Source organism: Trematomus bernacchii, unplaced genomic scaffold, assembly GCF_902827165.1.
Source record: "Trematomus bernacchii unplaced genomic scaffold, fTreBer1.1, whole genome shotgun sequence".
NCBI lineage: Eukaryota > Metazoa > Chordata > Actinopteri > Perciformes > Nototheniidae > Trematomus > Trematomus bernacchii.
Window position 1 is genome coordinate 17,511,823 of NW_022987648.1, and position 15,837 is coordinate 17,527,659.

Sequence of the window (15,837 nt, forward strand, 5' to 3'; positions counted from 1 at the left end):
TTATGTAAAACCCACATATGTGTTCAAAGAGTCCAAAGAAAACATGGAACCCAAAACATGCTTGATATCTTTTTCCAATTGTATTATAAAAATGCCTTGAATCCTATACCACTACTCTGAAAAAAGCAAGAAATGTGCGTGCAGTTGCTCATCAAACCTTTGTCTCTCCTCTCTTCAGTCCCTACCAGAAAACCGCATCCCCAGCTACGCCGGCAGCCTTCATCTGAAGAAGTCCCTGGTGTTGGCCCTCTACAGAGTCATCCAGGACCCCAACAATGAGGTGAGAAGACCCCCACTCCTACTGTAAACTGTGTCACAATTTGTGTTCTTCCATACTAACACTTGTTATTTTGAGTGCATAAATGCGTTCACACTGACCGGTATGGCAAAAAGCAGTGGTGTGTAAAGCTGGACACATCAGGCTTGTTGGATTTAAGACAACACTTCCTGAAACGCATGCACTAGGCAAGTGCGTAGATAGTGTACTACGTACATAGAAGTGTCCATAGTGAGACACGGAAATCAAATATTCCAAGTATGGCTGTTTGTTTTTGCTCCATGACTCACACAGTATGATTTGTCTTAGTTGGCAGTGAGAATAAAACGCACACAAAACTGTGTCTGCCAGCTACACTTTACTCAGGGAGAGACTGAAACATCTGCCGCCCACACTAGAAGTTATGTGCATAGTCATAGATGCAGAAACAGAAACTTTATAAACACACACTAGGTCACATTTATTTATTTTAGCTGTGCTGCAACACACGAGCACCTCACTGTTTTTAAATGTCTTCAAAACCAGCATGGCTAAACCTGTATTTTCTCTTTAAAGGACCTAATGAGGCACTTTTTGAGCAAAGGCCCAAGGCACTCAATGAGACGGGCCTTTAATTTCATTCTAATTATACAGTTGGTGCCTTACAATCCCCCCCCCCACCCCCAGTTCTTTCCCGCTTCTTCATGGTCGAATTCGGGTGTCAAGCAACCAGGGATCTAAATTCCATTAGTGTTGTCGATCTGGCTGCACAATCCCATTAACGGTGTGATCCAGGAGAGAGCTAATGTGTGTGTGTGCACGTGCAAATGTCTGTGTGTGTGCGAGTGTGTGTGAGAGAGAGATAGGTGGCAAAGTGTGCTTGACTTTTGCATGTTTGGTGTTTTTGGCTGATGACATGGAGGGCCATATGCCTTGCCAAGTTCATTAATAAGTTGACGCTCCCAGGGTCGGCCACACACACACACACACACTGACAGTAGTGCTGTGTGGGCACTCTCTTCACTGACCCCTGAGCAGTATAAACACATTGGCTCAGCTGGCTCCCCCGAGAGAACATCTGACCAGACTTCCATTGTAGTGATTTATCCCCTCTGCTCCTACACGCCTCCACTATTGACCCGCAGCAAAACTTTCCCTCCATCAGTCCATCCCACCGTGCCTTCAGTGTTTTAGTCAGGATGACATTCATTCATGTTTTATTATAAGCCATTTATTTTTGATATTTGGAGCTTGACATATGCTTTTTATTAATCAGGTTATCATACTAGGAGTTGCAATTTGAAACTAGCCAAAAATGGCTGAAAATACTGTATCTAGCCTCTCAAATATGTTTTATTTCATTTTCTATTTCATTTTCTCAGTTTTGTATCATGTTAAACTGAATATCTGACTGGACGGACACAACTTGACATTTAAAGACATTTGAGACTGACTTTTTTCACCATTTTCTTTCATTTTATAGCCCTGGTGATTATTTTGTTAATCTAGGGGGAAAAGGCATTAGTCGATTTAATAAAAATGTACTTTCAGCCTCCTCTTCCATCTCGTTTTTCATTTTATTTTATTTTATATCTCTGGCATAGTAACATGTAAATGTACCTTAATTCCACGAGAGTCTGAGACTTCGTACTGATTTGCATTCCTTATGTCCCCTCCTACATTCCAGCTGATGGAGCCGGTGTGCCACCAGCTGTTCGAGCTGTACCGGAGCTCTGAGGACCGCCTGCGCCGCTTCACCCTGCAGTTCCTCCCCGAGCTGGTGTGGGTCTATCTGCGCATCACGGCGAGCCGGGACCGCCAGAGCAACGGCTGCATCGAGGCCCTCCTCCTGGGCATCTATAACCTGGTGGGTGTCTGTAGAAGTGGCACTGGCAAAACCTTCTAACAGTGTGTTCACTTAGCACAATTTATTATTAACGTGCTAGCTTTAAGATGATTTTTTTGTGAGCTATTTTGCATCAACACTCTTTAGTTTATTAACAATTACTAAGAAGGAATCAGAAAATCTATTAAAAGTGGCTTTTAAGCATCATCTACAGTTGGTCAGGACTGCCAAAGTTAAGCCCCTAAGGTTCAATTTGCCCTGGCAGATGTTCTTAGTTGAAGAAAATGTGTCATTTTAACAGTTAAACTGTTCTATTTGTTGTTTTGTTTGTTGTTAGGTTAAAAAGGCTCTAAACATCAAGTATCACAAATTATTGTTTGTCTAATGGTCTGAGCAAGGACATCCAGAGTAATACTTTGTTCTGGAAGTCCGTTTGGCACAAGTGAGGTAATGAGAGGTACTAGTGGCACACAAGACATTTGGATTATTTATTGCTTTTGGCTAGCCGTTAAGTTTCAGTTTTGGCTCTCAAAGTGAAAATAATTGGGCAGTTGTGGTCAAGGTCAAGACTGCCTTCGAGGAACTCTGAGTCCCTACAGCTTGAGGGATGATGCCCTGTCAACGACCCTGACAGAGTAACACTTCATTGCTATCACCATCATATCCATCAGCAGGGATACCCACAGTGTCATAGTTCCCGCTGTTGAAATTAATAATATGCCATTATTTTTCCACTGGTGAATATGGATGAACACAGGTAGATGTGATATTTGTAGATGAAAGGCTGATCTTTTCTTTGAACCGTATCCAATCACATTTGTTTCTATAACTTTGAAGATAGCTGTGAAAGGCTCTGTGTTAATATTTGGTTGTCTCTTTGGACTTAATAATACAGGTGAAACATTAGCGAGGCAGTACGTCTGTTGACATTAAAGACAATCTACAGGGAAATCTCCGGTTGATGGATAGACCCAGGATAGATTGCATCACCAGGAAACACCCTTAGGGAAATGGGCTAAGAGCTAGAGATATCAATAGGAAGAGCTCCATGTCAGCCAACACCATTGAAGGTATATCCATGCATAATTTATTCCTCCATACAACTCCACACTCACACACACCGCTGCCCTGTACATACTGTAGATGTTTCTCCTATGGTCATTGGTGACTCTGCTCTGATAAACAGCTCTGCTCTCAGCAGGTCCATTAGATATTCAGAGATATACTTCTGGCCAGTGAAGGGCAGGACAAGGCCTAAGTACAGGATGTTGGGGAATACAATTGAAAAATACTTGTTTGGTAACCCAAGTTATGGATGCTTGGAAGAGTCAACTTGTTTTTGTGGCTTTTTATTTGCATTAATTTACTAAGCCAGGAAAAAAAAAACTGACCACTTTGACAGAAAATGTTGCAGTAAAAGCACATTCATCCATATTTAATGATACAACATATACTCCACCACCTACCACATAATACATGGATTATACAAATAATACCCAGGATTTTTACACACTTAAACTTCAATGGGTTCCTTTTTTAATATGCTAATGTGTCTCCCCGCTTTTCTCACTCCGTCTCTTCCTCACGTCTCCTATTGAGGAATATGAAAGAGATTTCTGCTTTAGTAGCGTCGGTCTTAAGAGACGTCGGTTTCCTATGGCGGCACAGCTTTGTGTCACCTAGAGGTTTGTCATGTATACGTCACACCACTTCACAAAGACTTCTACTTAGGATGCTCCTGTGTGCTCTAAGCGCCTCTAGGAGACGATTTTCAGGGTGAAGAGAGGACGTGAAGAAGCACAAGCTAGCGTAATGGAAACAGCCTAGGTCTCCCAATCAGTTTCCCACTAGGCTAACATGTTGTAAAAACAATTACTTTGATAATGACTCTTACACACCACTTGAATTGTCCTCGACGGCGCGTAATTGGTTTACAGAGCAAAGTAGGAATAACAAGTGCTTTTTGTCAAATGAAGAATGCTCATCTCAACGTCTCTGTGAATGGACTTCATTATCGCTTCCACTGCGGCTGCGACTGGTTCAGATAACCAGGCATTACTTTTAGAAACGGCATCATGTTCATGGACTCATTCCTCTTTGGGCTATGTATCACAATTGGAATTGAGTGGTGATGGTGATGGTGCTGGCAGTGACATTTAATCTGTCAGAGTCAATAACACGTCCCAGCAGAATGGTCTTACACCAACAGCGTAAGAGTCGGGGGACGGTACAGTCATCCGTATGCTGCTAAATGCTTTCACCCAGGCCACAATGAAGGGCTTATCTGGGTAAAAGATATGCAATCAGAATTAAAATCTAAATATAGATAAAAATCAAGCATAAAACTGTTTAAAACAATTCTCTTTTTCTGTAATAACAATTTTTTCTGTGTCTTTTTTTTTCTGTTTTTTGTTTTGCAGGAGATCGTTGACAAAGAGGGCAACAGCAGGCTTCTCTCCTTCACAATCCCATCTCTGTCCAAACCATCGATTTACCATGAGGTGGGGCTCCTATGAATTATTTTTCAATGTTTTAGAGTTATTTTTGTATATACAGCACCACTCTTATCAGTGTACTTTCACTGTTTTTGCCCTTCTCGTCCTCTTTTGCTGATCCGTCTCCTTCTCTCTGTCTATGCATTCTTCCCGCTGACTGTTATAGAGATTTATTTAAGTGGCTGTTTGGGAGATGACAACTCCTCAGTGTCAAACGCTACAGGAGGTCCATTTTCATTAACCTCACCTTCAGGGCTTATCCATCTGTGTGTTTAAAGGTGTCAGGAAGCACCCAACAACTGTCAGAAGACACTGAACAAAGCCTCCTCAGCTCACTTATCGTCTACAGCAAAAGCTTCACTATGAATGACTTTTTTAGTAAGATTGTCCCATTTATTTTTGCTCTTTCTTATGATGTTCAGCCTGAGGGTAATTATTAGTTTTGACTAACTATCACCTGAAGTCTCTCAGAAGGACTGCACTCTCTTTTTTTTGTTATCCACCAGTCTGATTTTGAAAATATTTAGCATGAAAATGTGGGCAGGCATACAAGGTCTAGGCAGGTTCTTCTGTTGCTTTAAAATAAGCTGACTTTAAACTTCTATCCAGTGTTAGTAACCTGTCTGCTAAAACAGGTCACAGTATTGACTGTTGTGTTGACCTGGATTTCACTAGGAAGTTGTTTAACAGGAACTGCTGACCTAGGATCTTTTACTGAGGGCAGAGAGAAGCAGTGTTTGGCTAGTCTCTAGGGTTTTTTCTGCAACACAAAACAGAGCAAACAATATTTATTCATACAGTATGACAGCCATCAGTAGGTGCTTGTGAGTGTGCTCGTGAGTGTCGATGGGACTACAGTGTGTGGCGCATGCTGAGGGCGATTCATCGCTGTAATTACAAGCTTGAGAGGCTCTTCCCTCCATGCTGTGAGAATGAAGAAAGCATGGAGGCGGGTGAGGGGAGGTCTTCGTGTGTGTGTGAGTCACATCAAGCTTATCAGGCTGTAGTACGGCTCCACGCATCACAGGGCCTTTTCCCCAGACCTCCAGCATTAGCATGCTCCCCAGTCTCTCTTTTTGAATGAATCCAGCCTCCCCTCCATCACCAATACGGCATCACCCAAGATACGTATGACAGAATATCAAGTCGGTTTAGGGGTGACTTTTGGAGTGGTCATGTAGCATATTCTCACTTGGACATTAGCAGTTACGGCCCGTCCACACAGCAGCGTTAAAAACATCTTGGAGGTGGGCGTATCTGAAGCTTGGGGATTTTTTGCGAGCAAGGCACCAACAACCAATCACATGAATCTCCCGCCCCCGACATACGAAGCAAAAAAGCTTGAAGTAAACTGGATATAAACTCCCCAAACAGGCGAAAACCTACCACTGTCTCTGCCACCTCCCTCCATGCCTGGCTCCTCCGGTTTATATCCCGGTAGGTAAATAGGGACTGGTCATAAAGCACCGGGTGATTCCCTACCGCTAATTTCTCCTCCTTTTTTTTTGAATATGAGGAAATGACCTGCGGTTTGATTGGCTAGCGCTTGAACTGTCAGATTTGCATACACGGGATTTGATTGGCTGACGCTTCCACCTCAGCTTCAAAAGTTGAACATTGCTCAACTTTGATTCCTGAAAATCCTGAAAATCTCCGCTCTGCTGCCCACAATGCAGTTCGGCGAAAAGTGAGGCAAAGTGACGTCACCCCATTCAAAGTGAATGGGCAGAAGCGTTCCAAGATTTTTTTAACCTCTTAAGCACGGCGCTCCCCCCATTGGACCCCTCCCACCGTTTTGTTTTCGAGATAATGTCTCGGGGCTTCTTAACATTTATGAAACTATTAATGTGTAGCACCAGATTAACGGGAAGAATCTCAGCTAACTGAAGATATGAACCATTTTTACCAAAACAAAACACAAGTCTCATAAGAAGCGTCTAAATGACCCCTGAGCGAAAAAATTCTAATGCACTGCGGCACACAATTCAAGATAAAGATACCCTTATTACTTATCGTAGCTGCACATACAATATATCCGATTAAAGCTGAGACTCCACTGATTATTTAGGTATAGTATCATCACTGAGCGATCCGAACTTGCGACAGGGGAAGCAAACACAGACATCACAACACGTACCTTGTTGTTGATCCATAGGTTGATAATGTACCTGTGCCTTTGAAAAAATTATTTATAATCCATAATTCCATTTTTTATGTAAAAATCGGAGCGGAAAAGTTAGCTGCTAATGGTAGCCACCAGAGTGTATGCAGCTTCCGGTTTTGGTAACGCGTCACTCTCACTCCTTATAGAGTGGCGAAGTCACGCCCACTTACTTCCGGGTAATGGGACCTTATTTCGGAAAAATTATGCATTGAAGTCAATGGGGAGAGAAAACGTATCTTTCGATCCCGTTTGAATTGTGCCATGAATTACACATATGATGTTTGTCAATCTTAAAAAATAATTTCCATGTCAAAAAAGTCACAGTTTGTCGTAAAACTGTTGAAATATAAGACTATGAAAAATACGTAACTAGAAAGACTACAAATCCCAGAGTCGCGTAAGTGATGTCACAATTGTTTTCCTCCACCATTCAGATACCTAAGATCAGCGCAATATAGATATAATCTATCTATATGGCGCTGGCTAAGATAAGATAACTTTAACAAGATGCCTGTGTGCTTAGTACCAGGTTGTTATTATACCAGCAATGGGTCTTGCTCGTTCTTTTGCTTCCCGTCTGATGAAAGGACCAGGAGTGGCTTGATCAAGTTAGCTACCTAGCTAGTAGCTAGCACGTTAGTTAGCATTACAGCCTTGTCATTTTTATTAGCCTTAACATGAAGTAACATTAAGTAACCCAAAATGTTAAACAGTAAGAGTAGTAGTCATATTTCGTGAACCCTTTCATAGTATATAGTACTGTCACCGGTGTGATCATTCTATAATACACCATTTAAGCCCGGGGGAGAAATGCTAACGCTAACGTTAGCATCGGCGATCTTCTCTACTTCATGCTATCTGCACAAATGGTTGACATTAAACATTAAAACGACCAGGCAGTTCAGAGAGAATCAAAGGAAGGCAGGCAGGCAGCTTTGCATGACATTATTCAGGACGTGTTTCATTGTGCTGATAGTGAGGATAGTCAATCGTTTTGTTGACAAGACAGTAGTGACGGCCATCTTGGTGACGTGTGTTGTTGACCAGAGATGTAGTTCATTGAGCGTTTCACACAAACAAATGTGTTACTTCACAGTTTTACGACACATTTTTTTTTTTTTTACTTGCAAAATTATCTTTTAAATTGACAAACATCATATGTGTAATTCGTGGCACAATTCAAACGGGATCGAAAGATAATCTTTCTCTCTCCATTGATTTCAATACATAATTTTTCCGAAATAAGGTCCCATGGAGCTCCACCGGAAGGGGAGGGACTTCGCCACTCTATTTGTTAACGTTTTGGTCTGTATATAACTTTCCCTCGATTCCATTGGCTCTAGCGGTTATAAAGAGATTTCATTCATCAAAATCGAGCAAGGGGGGCCAGAGATAGGTCAAATCCACCCAAATGACCCCAGAAGTGGGTTTTTTTGGCTAAACCTCTCTAAAAATGTCAAATTTCACTTGTTTTGCATCAATCTTGATACAGGGTACTTATTATATGTTGTACTTTGGATTCCTAAAGCTTTTAGTCTACTAACCCATCATCCAAGGGTAGTTTTCACTATAAGTAAAAAAGAATTTTTGGACGGACACTATAATTTACAGTTTTTTACTATGTAAAATCTGAATTTTCTTTAAAATAAAAAACATCTATATTGATTCTGACTTTTCTACATCCAACTCACAGATTTATCATTACTTTGAGAATAAAGATTATTAATTTAACCCTTTTAGAAGGGAAGATATGGTCATTTGTTCTGGGAATGTCATTTTCGAGCCTGAGACCTGAAAAACAGGCTCAGGGCTTAAGAGGTTAACGCTGCTGTGTGGACGGGCCGTTATTTGTCACTGTTTCAGTCGTTACTTGTGCTACAGTACTTTCCCCTGAATTTGTTTTAAATAAAATACAGGGTTTAAAAAGGATTTGCTTATTCTCTCAAGCAGTGGAACTTCCTGCTTTCATACAGTGCAGACGCTTTTCTTCTTGCTCTCACTACATATCTGTTGTATCATTTTTTGAATAGCATCACAGATCAGGTAGTGACAGCCGAAACGAGTGCCTTACTTATTAAAGGTTCGCCATGTGATGTTTGAAGTAACAACTTGACATTTACACCACAAAAGGTTAATGTTTTATTTCATGAAAGTGAATGACCTTTCTGGTGTTAGGGGAGGTTATCTTTATGTCAGGTGAGGTGTCTCACTTCAACTATAAAACACTGCAGGACACCCTAACCTGTCAGAATAGGTGCGAAGAAGGTAGTGGAGGGACTCAAATAGAAACACGGATGAAATGGTTGAAAGGAACATTTGAAGCTTAATGTAGCATGAAGGACTGTGTAGAAGATTCAGGGAAAAATGCAACACGTAACTTTTAGTGTGCAGTCAGCAGTTTCTCGCTGAACATGGAAACAAATCCCAACTTTAGAACCAATAAATAGGGCGACCAGAAAGCAATCAGGCGCTGCCAGTTAATGCTCTCAGGGGAGAGAGAGTTTGGCGGAGGTCCAGTTGTAATATCATTCCTCTGTAATGAAATCTGAACACTAATCACAGCAGTTTTCCATCTGAGCAGAGGCTCCCGTTTGTCAATCAACAACTTGATGGGCACAACAGCTAGTTTGCTCCACATTAGAATCGCAACATCATCATTGTCAATTTAATAGCATGTTGTAAGAGCCACCACAGTGGACAAGTGTTACATTTATGGGAGGCGAAAGCTCTATTCTGGAGGTGTTTACAGGCTTTTGTATATCATTAATTAACTGATTTATATAACATTTTATTCTTAAATGTATTGGGGAATTGCTTATTTTGACTGTATTTTGACAGTGTTGAACGTATTTTCTGTTTATTTTTTTACTTTTTTCTGTTTTGTGATACAAAAAGTTATCCAAGTTTCTCTCTCAAACCCATAACTCAAGATTTTTGTACCTGGCTTTATCAAATGTTCAGATTTCGATCCTGGAAACAAATGCAAATTAGCAAGTATTCACAGCGGAATAAGATCATGCCTCATTTGCATATGTAAATGCAAATGACATCTCATAGAACTTTAAAACTGTATGCAAGCAATCGACTGTGGAAGTTTAATGGTAATATCTATTAGTTAACATTTAAACTAAAACTGTTTTTTTTGTTTTTAGCCTTCTAGCCTGGGGCCCATGGCATTAACAGAGGGGGCCCTCTGTCAACATGATCTGATCCGAGTGGTGTACAGCGGCCTCCACCCGCAGAGAGAGACCTTCACCGCTCAGAACAGGTAACACTCCATCAGCTGTGAACAGACAGGGAATAATCTGAGACGCAGTAACGCCACAAAAGAGTTAAATGGCAGCCGTTTAGAGACATTATGCTAAGTCTTCTGTTCTGAATGGCTCGCCAGAGGGGCGAACCTTTTGTTGCTTCTTGGAGACAGACAAATGGCAGCACAGAGAAATGGCAGCGCAGTGGGCCGTTCAGCCTCACTAAACACAGGTGGCCCCACCAGACTGTCATCATTCCCTCCTATTTATTTTTTCCCTTTCTTTCACATCTCACCCTTCCCCATAAGATGAAAAAGACCTTTTAAGATGATCAGAGCATAACCCTTGACTCTCATTCAGCCTCTTCTGGCCAGACTAAGCAGACCTGAAAGCTTTCTTGGCTCTTACAATTTTCTCTGCAGCTGTGGATGAATGGTAATCTTAGCATAGCAATGAAGCGTGCTGGAGTCCTGCCAGAAAATGGTGGTGCTTTTTGTTTGCAGTGACACATGCGCAGAGACTGACACAGCATCAGCTCTGGTACCTCAGAGGTGTGGGGGCAGCACAGATCACACTGGTCATCCCAGCCTTGTCCAAAGCAGCGTCCCCCCGGTGTCATAAATACATTGAATGGATTTCAGCAGGGCCGGGCCTCATAGCTTATCTGGAAACCCATTTGTGTGCCCGGGCCTGGGATAGTGTTTATGAGAAGAAAGCCTGAAGCTCCTGAGCGGTACCGGCTCACTCTGACTGATGATATACTACGAGGCCATTTACCTCCCCCTGCGAACAGTCAATTATGGCCCTTACACTCGAGGTCTTCCTTCTGGATGTACTCTATCAATACACACACTCTCCAAAACACACATGCACCAAATGGGGATGCACAATATTGATATTTGTACAGAGATTTGAAAATGGATCACTTCAAGTAGGTTGTTTTGCTCTCATTTCAACACCATGTCTCTTCACCAGAAGCATCACTGTGATCTATGAGACTTTACTAACGCTGCCTCTGTCCCAAATGATCTTGAGAATTGTCCTCATGTATCTGCAGTCCTTCAAAACAGATGACCACAAACCCCTTAACTTTAATGTAATATTTAATTGTATGCGTCATTTGTCAACATGACATTTGAAACACCTCACTCTGTTATCAAAGAACCAAGGTTACGTTAAATAACCCAAAGTGTTTCACGGCAGCAGATAGCTTTGAGTTGTCGAGAATATGAGGTATATTTTTTCGATTTCCACGCAACACACTGACTGCAACAAGTGAAAACGATACAACAGATACGAATTTACATCATTCTTATAATGTTTTATCTATTTTTGCCTTTGTTGCCAAAGGAAACTGCTAGCACTGTGTAAGCAGCCGACTTTTTAGCTCAGTCCCCTCCATAGTCACTTGTGCGTGCATTCTTTCTGCAGACTCTAACCCCTAGATTCCACCGGGTCCGTCTGCGTCGCGTTACGGCTGCGTTACGGCTGCGCCACGGCGTTTGCAAAGATCGCGGCCACTCTAGTCAATGGGTGCTATTCCACCAGACGCCAGCGTTCTCCTCCGGTTTACAGGCACTGTGTAAATTATATATATATAGAATAATTATGATGATGAATGCATTTTTTTACCACTAAAATACAGCAACACATCTTTGATTCATGTCGTTTATAACTGGAATATTACAATTATTATTAACTTTGTCTGTACAAAGTAGCCTGTCCAGGAAATATGCCCAAATCAACAAGAACTGCGAGCCGGCAGGCAAGACGCTCCGCTTCTGAAATGCTTCTGAAATGCTTCTGAAACGTGCCCGGTAGGGTATGACGCCGGAGGAGGCCGGACCAAAACCGCGGCGCAGCCGTGACGCGACGCAGACGGACCCGGTGGAATCGAGGGGTAAGGCTGCAGCCAGACGAGGACGATAACGGTCGTATCTGCTACAGTTCTCTATCAGATAGACAGTTCGGCCACACGAGGCCGACATGGAAACGCAGAAAACGATAATGGGTCCCAAGGTGGGTAGATCTGCGGACGAAACGCTCTGGGGGGCCAAACGGCTCCGTGATTACGCCTATACGATCATTTCCTGATAACGATTACGCAATAGCCCCAGTGTTTCGAGCCAGGTCCTGGTATCTCGCAGGACAGTGCACCCAGCAGGAACTTCCAGCTAGATTTGATCGATATGGACATAAATGCGAGTGAAGTCTAATCGGACAGGAGAGGAGACACGCAGCTCTGCATGATAACCTGCAGCTCCGCCCGCTGTGATGGAGCGATGAGCGGAACAAAACACACACTTCAAGTTAGATCATCACCCTTAGCTATTTTAATTACCTCTCAAACTACCTAAACTAGTTTACCTAAACTCATTACTGGATCAGCCAGCTGCATGAGACCACGGATACTGACGGGCTGTCAGGAGAGGGGGAGGAAAAGAGAGGCTCCGTCCTCCGTGTATTATTCTTATATTATTATATAGAGTCGTTATTCATTTGTTTTAAAGCTCAATAAATAACAAAGAAGACCTTTGACCGGCACTTTTCTAATTTTGTCCGGAAGATTTCAACTTTAACGGACATGTTGACCGGCGAAACCCCACCTCTGCTGCCAAATCCAGCGCGGAGAATAAACAGAAGGGCAACCATGGCAACCATGCATGCGCGAGAAGTCTTCTTCGCTGCTTTTGGTGTATTTTGTGGCAGAAGTACAGCGCCACTTACTGTACAGGCCCGGCATACAGCGTCTCCAGCGGGTCGAGCTGTCTCGTGTGGACGGACACGTTTCTGGTGCCTATTGCGTGTGGACGGAAGACTTTTTTGATAACGATTTCGGTGCGTTTCCGTTATCGTCCTCGTCCTCGTGTGGCTGCAGCCTAAATGTCATATAGCACCTTTAACAAAAGTTAAATATAATGCGTGCATATGCCCTGTGAATCAGATCTGCTCCAAAACGGCTTCTTAACTATCCCTTGCTACACCTTTCATCCAAGTTTTATGAAAATGGGGCATTTACAAAAACTGAACCATAACCACTTTAGCGAAGGTCATTACTGCCTTATTGCTGAATATTGTACCAACAAAGTCCCGACTCTACACACTGACATGGTGTGTTGAGAGTTTAAGGGTGATCCCTGCAGTACAGCAGGCTTTTATTCATAGGTAGTTCACAAGGAACAAAACGGCTTTGGCAAGCAGTTTTGCTTAAATTGCTTAAATTGCATGAGCACCTCTACCTAATTGTCTACAGCAAAGATGTCAACGTTGAATAGAATGTTAAAGGATAATTGGACAGGTTGGGGTTTAGCTGAATTTAATGAAAGCTGCTTTTAGAATCTTACATAATATCCTTCTTGGTGGAATGAATGACAGAGTCTGTTCTACTGTGCTTCATTCAGACTGTTTTTATGATTGCAGGTTTGAAGTGCTGTGTTTCCTCATGCTCTGCTACAACTCTGCTGTGGTGTACATGCCTCTGTCCTCCTACCAGTCTGTCTGCAGGATGAGCTCACGGTGAGGAAAACTCATGTAAAAAGCATGTGGAATATTTTCTGGTCTTTTATTGTCCAACGTTTTGTCCTTTCTTTACCCTATGAGTGACCACCTGCTCCTCTCCTACCTCCATTACATGCTCTACTGAATCTAGCATTAAATAATGTCCTCTACCCTGTAGCCATACTCTGACCTTGATACAGACGGCCCTGGTTGCAGGAGGATCTGATAAGTACTATTTCATAAAGGCTCAGTTGTCTGCGGATGAAAGCATCGCTGCTGGATACCTGTCCATCTGGGAAACACAGCGATGCCCTGGAGTGAGGAGAAAGGCTTAATGAGGAATTCACAATGTGAGGCTGTGTAGTGCAGCCGCCGCCCTGTGGTCGCTGCACCGCAGCTCGCAGGCGCTCCAGGATTTGAAGACTTCCCTACTGGGAGGCGGACAACGCCTGAAGGAAGCTCGGTCTAGACAGGCGGCAAACTGAGACTGTGAACACTTCAAAGCACCAGAACAATGCTCAGTGTCTGAATCTAGACCCCCAACATCCCGCCGTCTGACCTTGTCTGACCTCGACAAGTGGAGAGTACATTTTCCCCCTTTGCTGTTTGTGTGGTTTTCTAAAGTGAATGATGTTTTGTTAAGATATTTTTCCAACCTAATGTCATTATTCTTGAAAAATACAATAACGTCTCAAATTTGAATTACATTTGGACTTCACCTTAATGAAAATGTAATAATAATAATGTAATATCTTGACCAGTGATGCAATCCAATGTCCTGACTGCTATTATACAATTAGTTTTACCAATAATGTAATGGGTCTTTTTTTTTCAGAACTGATGATGCATCATTTTGATCAACCTAATGTAGTATTTAAAAAGCCATTTCAAAGACACTGCTATATATTGCATACGTGAACACATTACATTCTGAGTAAAAAATAATACTTTTTAAAGTTATTACATTATTCCTCAATATCATTATATCAGAAGCTTTAAGTAAAATATCCACCTTGTAGGCAATACATTATTGTTAAAAATATGTTATTAGATTATCAGTAAGGACATGTTTCTTCATTCTTAAATTATAATATAAAATGACATTTTATTACAGTTTTTGAAAATATTACATTATTTGTTGCTCCAGTTCTTTTCCTCAAGGCTCATCTTTACTCATCTTACTAACGTGACTTTGTTTGTTTGTTTGTTTACTCCTCAGGCTGTGTGTGTGTGGGTTCCCCCGGCAACAGAAGAAGCTTTGGAGGGAACCGTGCAACCGCGTGCTGCTCGACCCGGAGTTCATGGTGCAGATGCTGACCGCCATTTATCACGCCATGTATGTATCTCAAGCTGCAATGACTGATAGTTTCCTACTTGTTAGCAAACAGCTGCTCATGTACAAACCCAGCAGTCAGGGTGCAACATAATAATTCAATGGGAGCCACCTTGTGAATATAAGTCTAATAATTCCTCTCTGTTAGATCAGTTTGTTCTCTACCAACTCTTGAGGGAAATATGTGATAAATAGCTGCCAAATGCTCTGCTGTGGTTGGTTGCTAGGTGCTTACTGCGTCTGTCTTCCCTTTAGACTATCTATCCCCGAGCGGAATTTTTTTTTATATATCTAATAATAAAAAAGATGCTGCTGCCAAAAAGGAACAGAGAGTGAAGCAAGGTAGTCAAGTTTCACCTGACAGCAAAACAATGAACGGAAAGTCGCTAAAAATGTCTGTAAAGCCGTGGGGGGGTGATGATTCTCTGCAAGTTCACCACTACGAGCGACCCCTTCCTGATTGTCACATTGTTTCCACTGTCATTTGATACATTGTTATTTAAAAAATCAATTAGAGCTGCACAATTGGCTTTCATCCCTGCCGTTTTACATCACCACTCTTTCTGGGAAGATCATGGAGGACATTAAATAAAAGATAAAACGCAATAGGGAGAGTGATAATCTCTCGTTTGTTGCGCACATTAACAGATATCATCACCTAAAGGAGTTCCTTTATGAGCTACATAACACACTATTTCTCATTTCTGTTACTGTGGCCCTGTGGGACATCACTAATGAGGGCAGTCTCTGCTAGTATTCTGCGATCCACTGCAGAAAATCTCATAACAGTGTACTCCACCATGGACTGAAGCTCCCCACTGTACGGACTGATTACATCGGCAGTGCATTGTGGGAGCAGGTGATTTCATCCCCTATGAGGACAATTGTTGCAAAGCTGATTACGGCCTCACGTTGAAAACTCGTCCTCGAGATGGATCCCCTGATACGAGAGTAAATGGAATCGCCATGGTTAAGGATTGTGATGAAGGAGAGG

At 42.2% G+C, this 15,837-nt stretch overlaps 1 protein-coding gene across 3 annotated transcripts in view; it reads left to right on the forward strand.

Moving 5' to 3' along the window:
* Positions 1-15,837, forward strand: part of LOC117485924 (protein FAM126B-like) — a 47,041-nt gene that overhangs the window by 21,220 nt on the left and 9,984 nt on the right. For all 3 annotated transcript variants that reach the window (XM_034134629.1, XM_034134631.1, XM_034134630.1), the window contains exons 4-9: positions 179-280; positions 1,944-2,123; positions 4,523-4,603; positions 9,914-10,029; positions 13,433-13,528; positions 14,730-14,846. In XM_034134629.1, the coding sequence (XP_033990520.1) occupies positions 179-280; positions 1,944-2,123; positions 4,523-4,603; positions 9,914-10,029; positions 13,433-13,528; positions 14,730-14,846 (692 nt within the window). The remainder of the gene's footprint in view (positions 1-178; positions 281-1,943; positions 2,124-4,522; positions 4,604-9,913; positions 10,030-13,432; positions 13,529-14,729; positions 14,847-15,837) is intronic.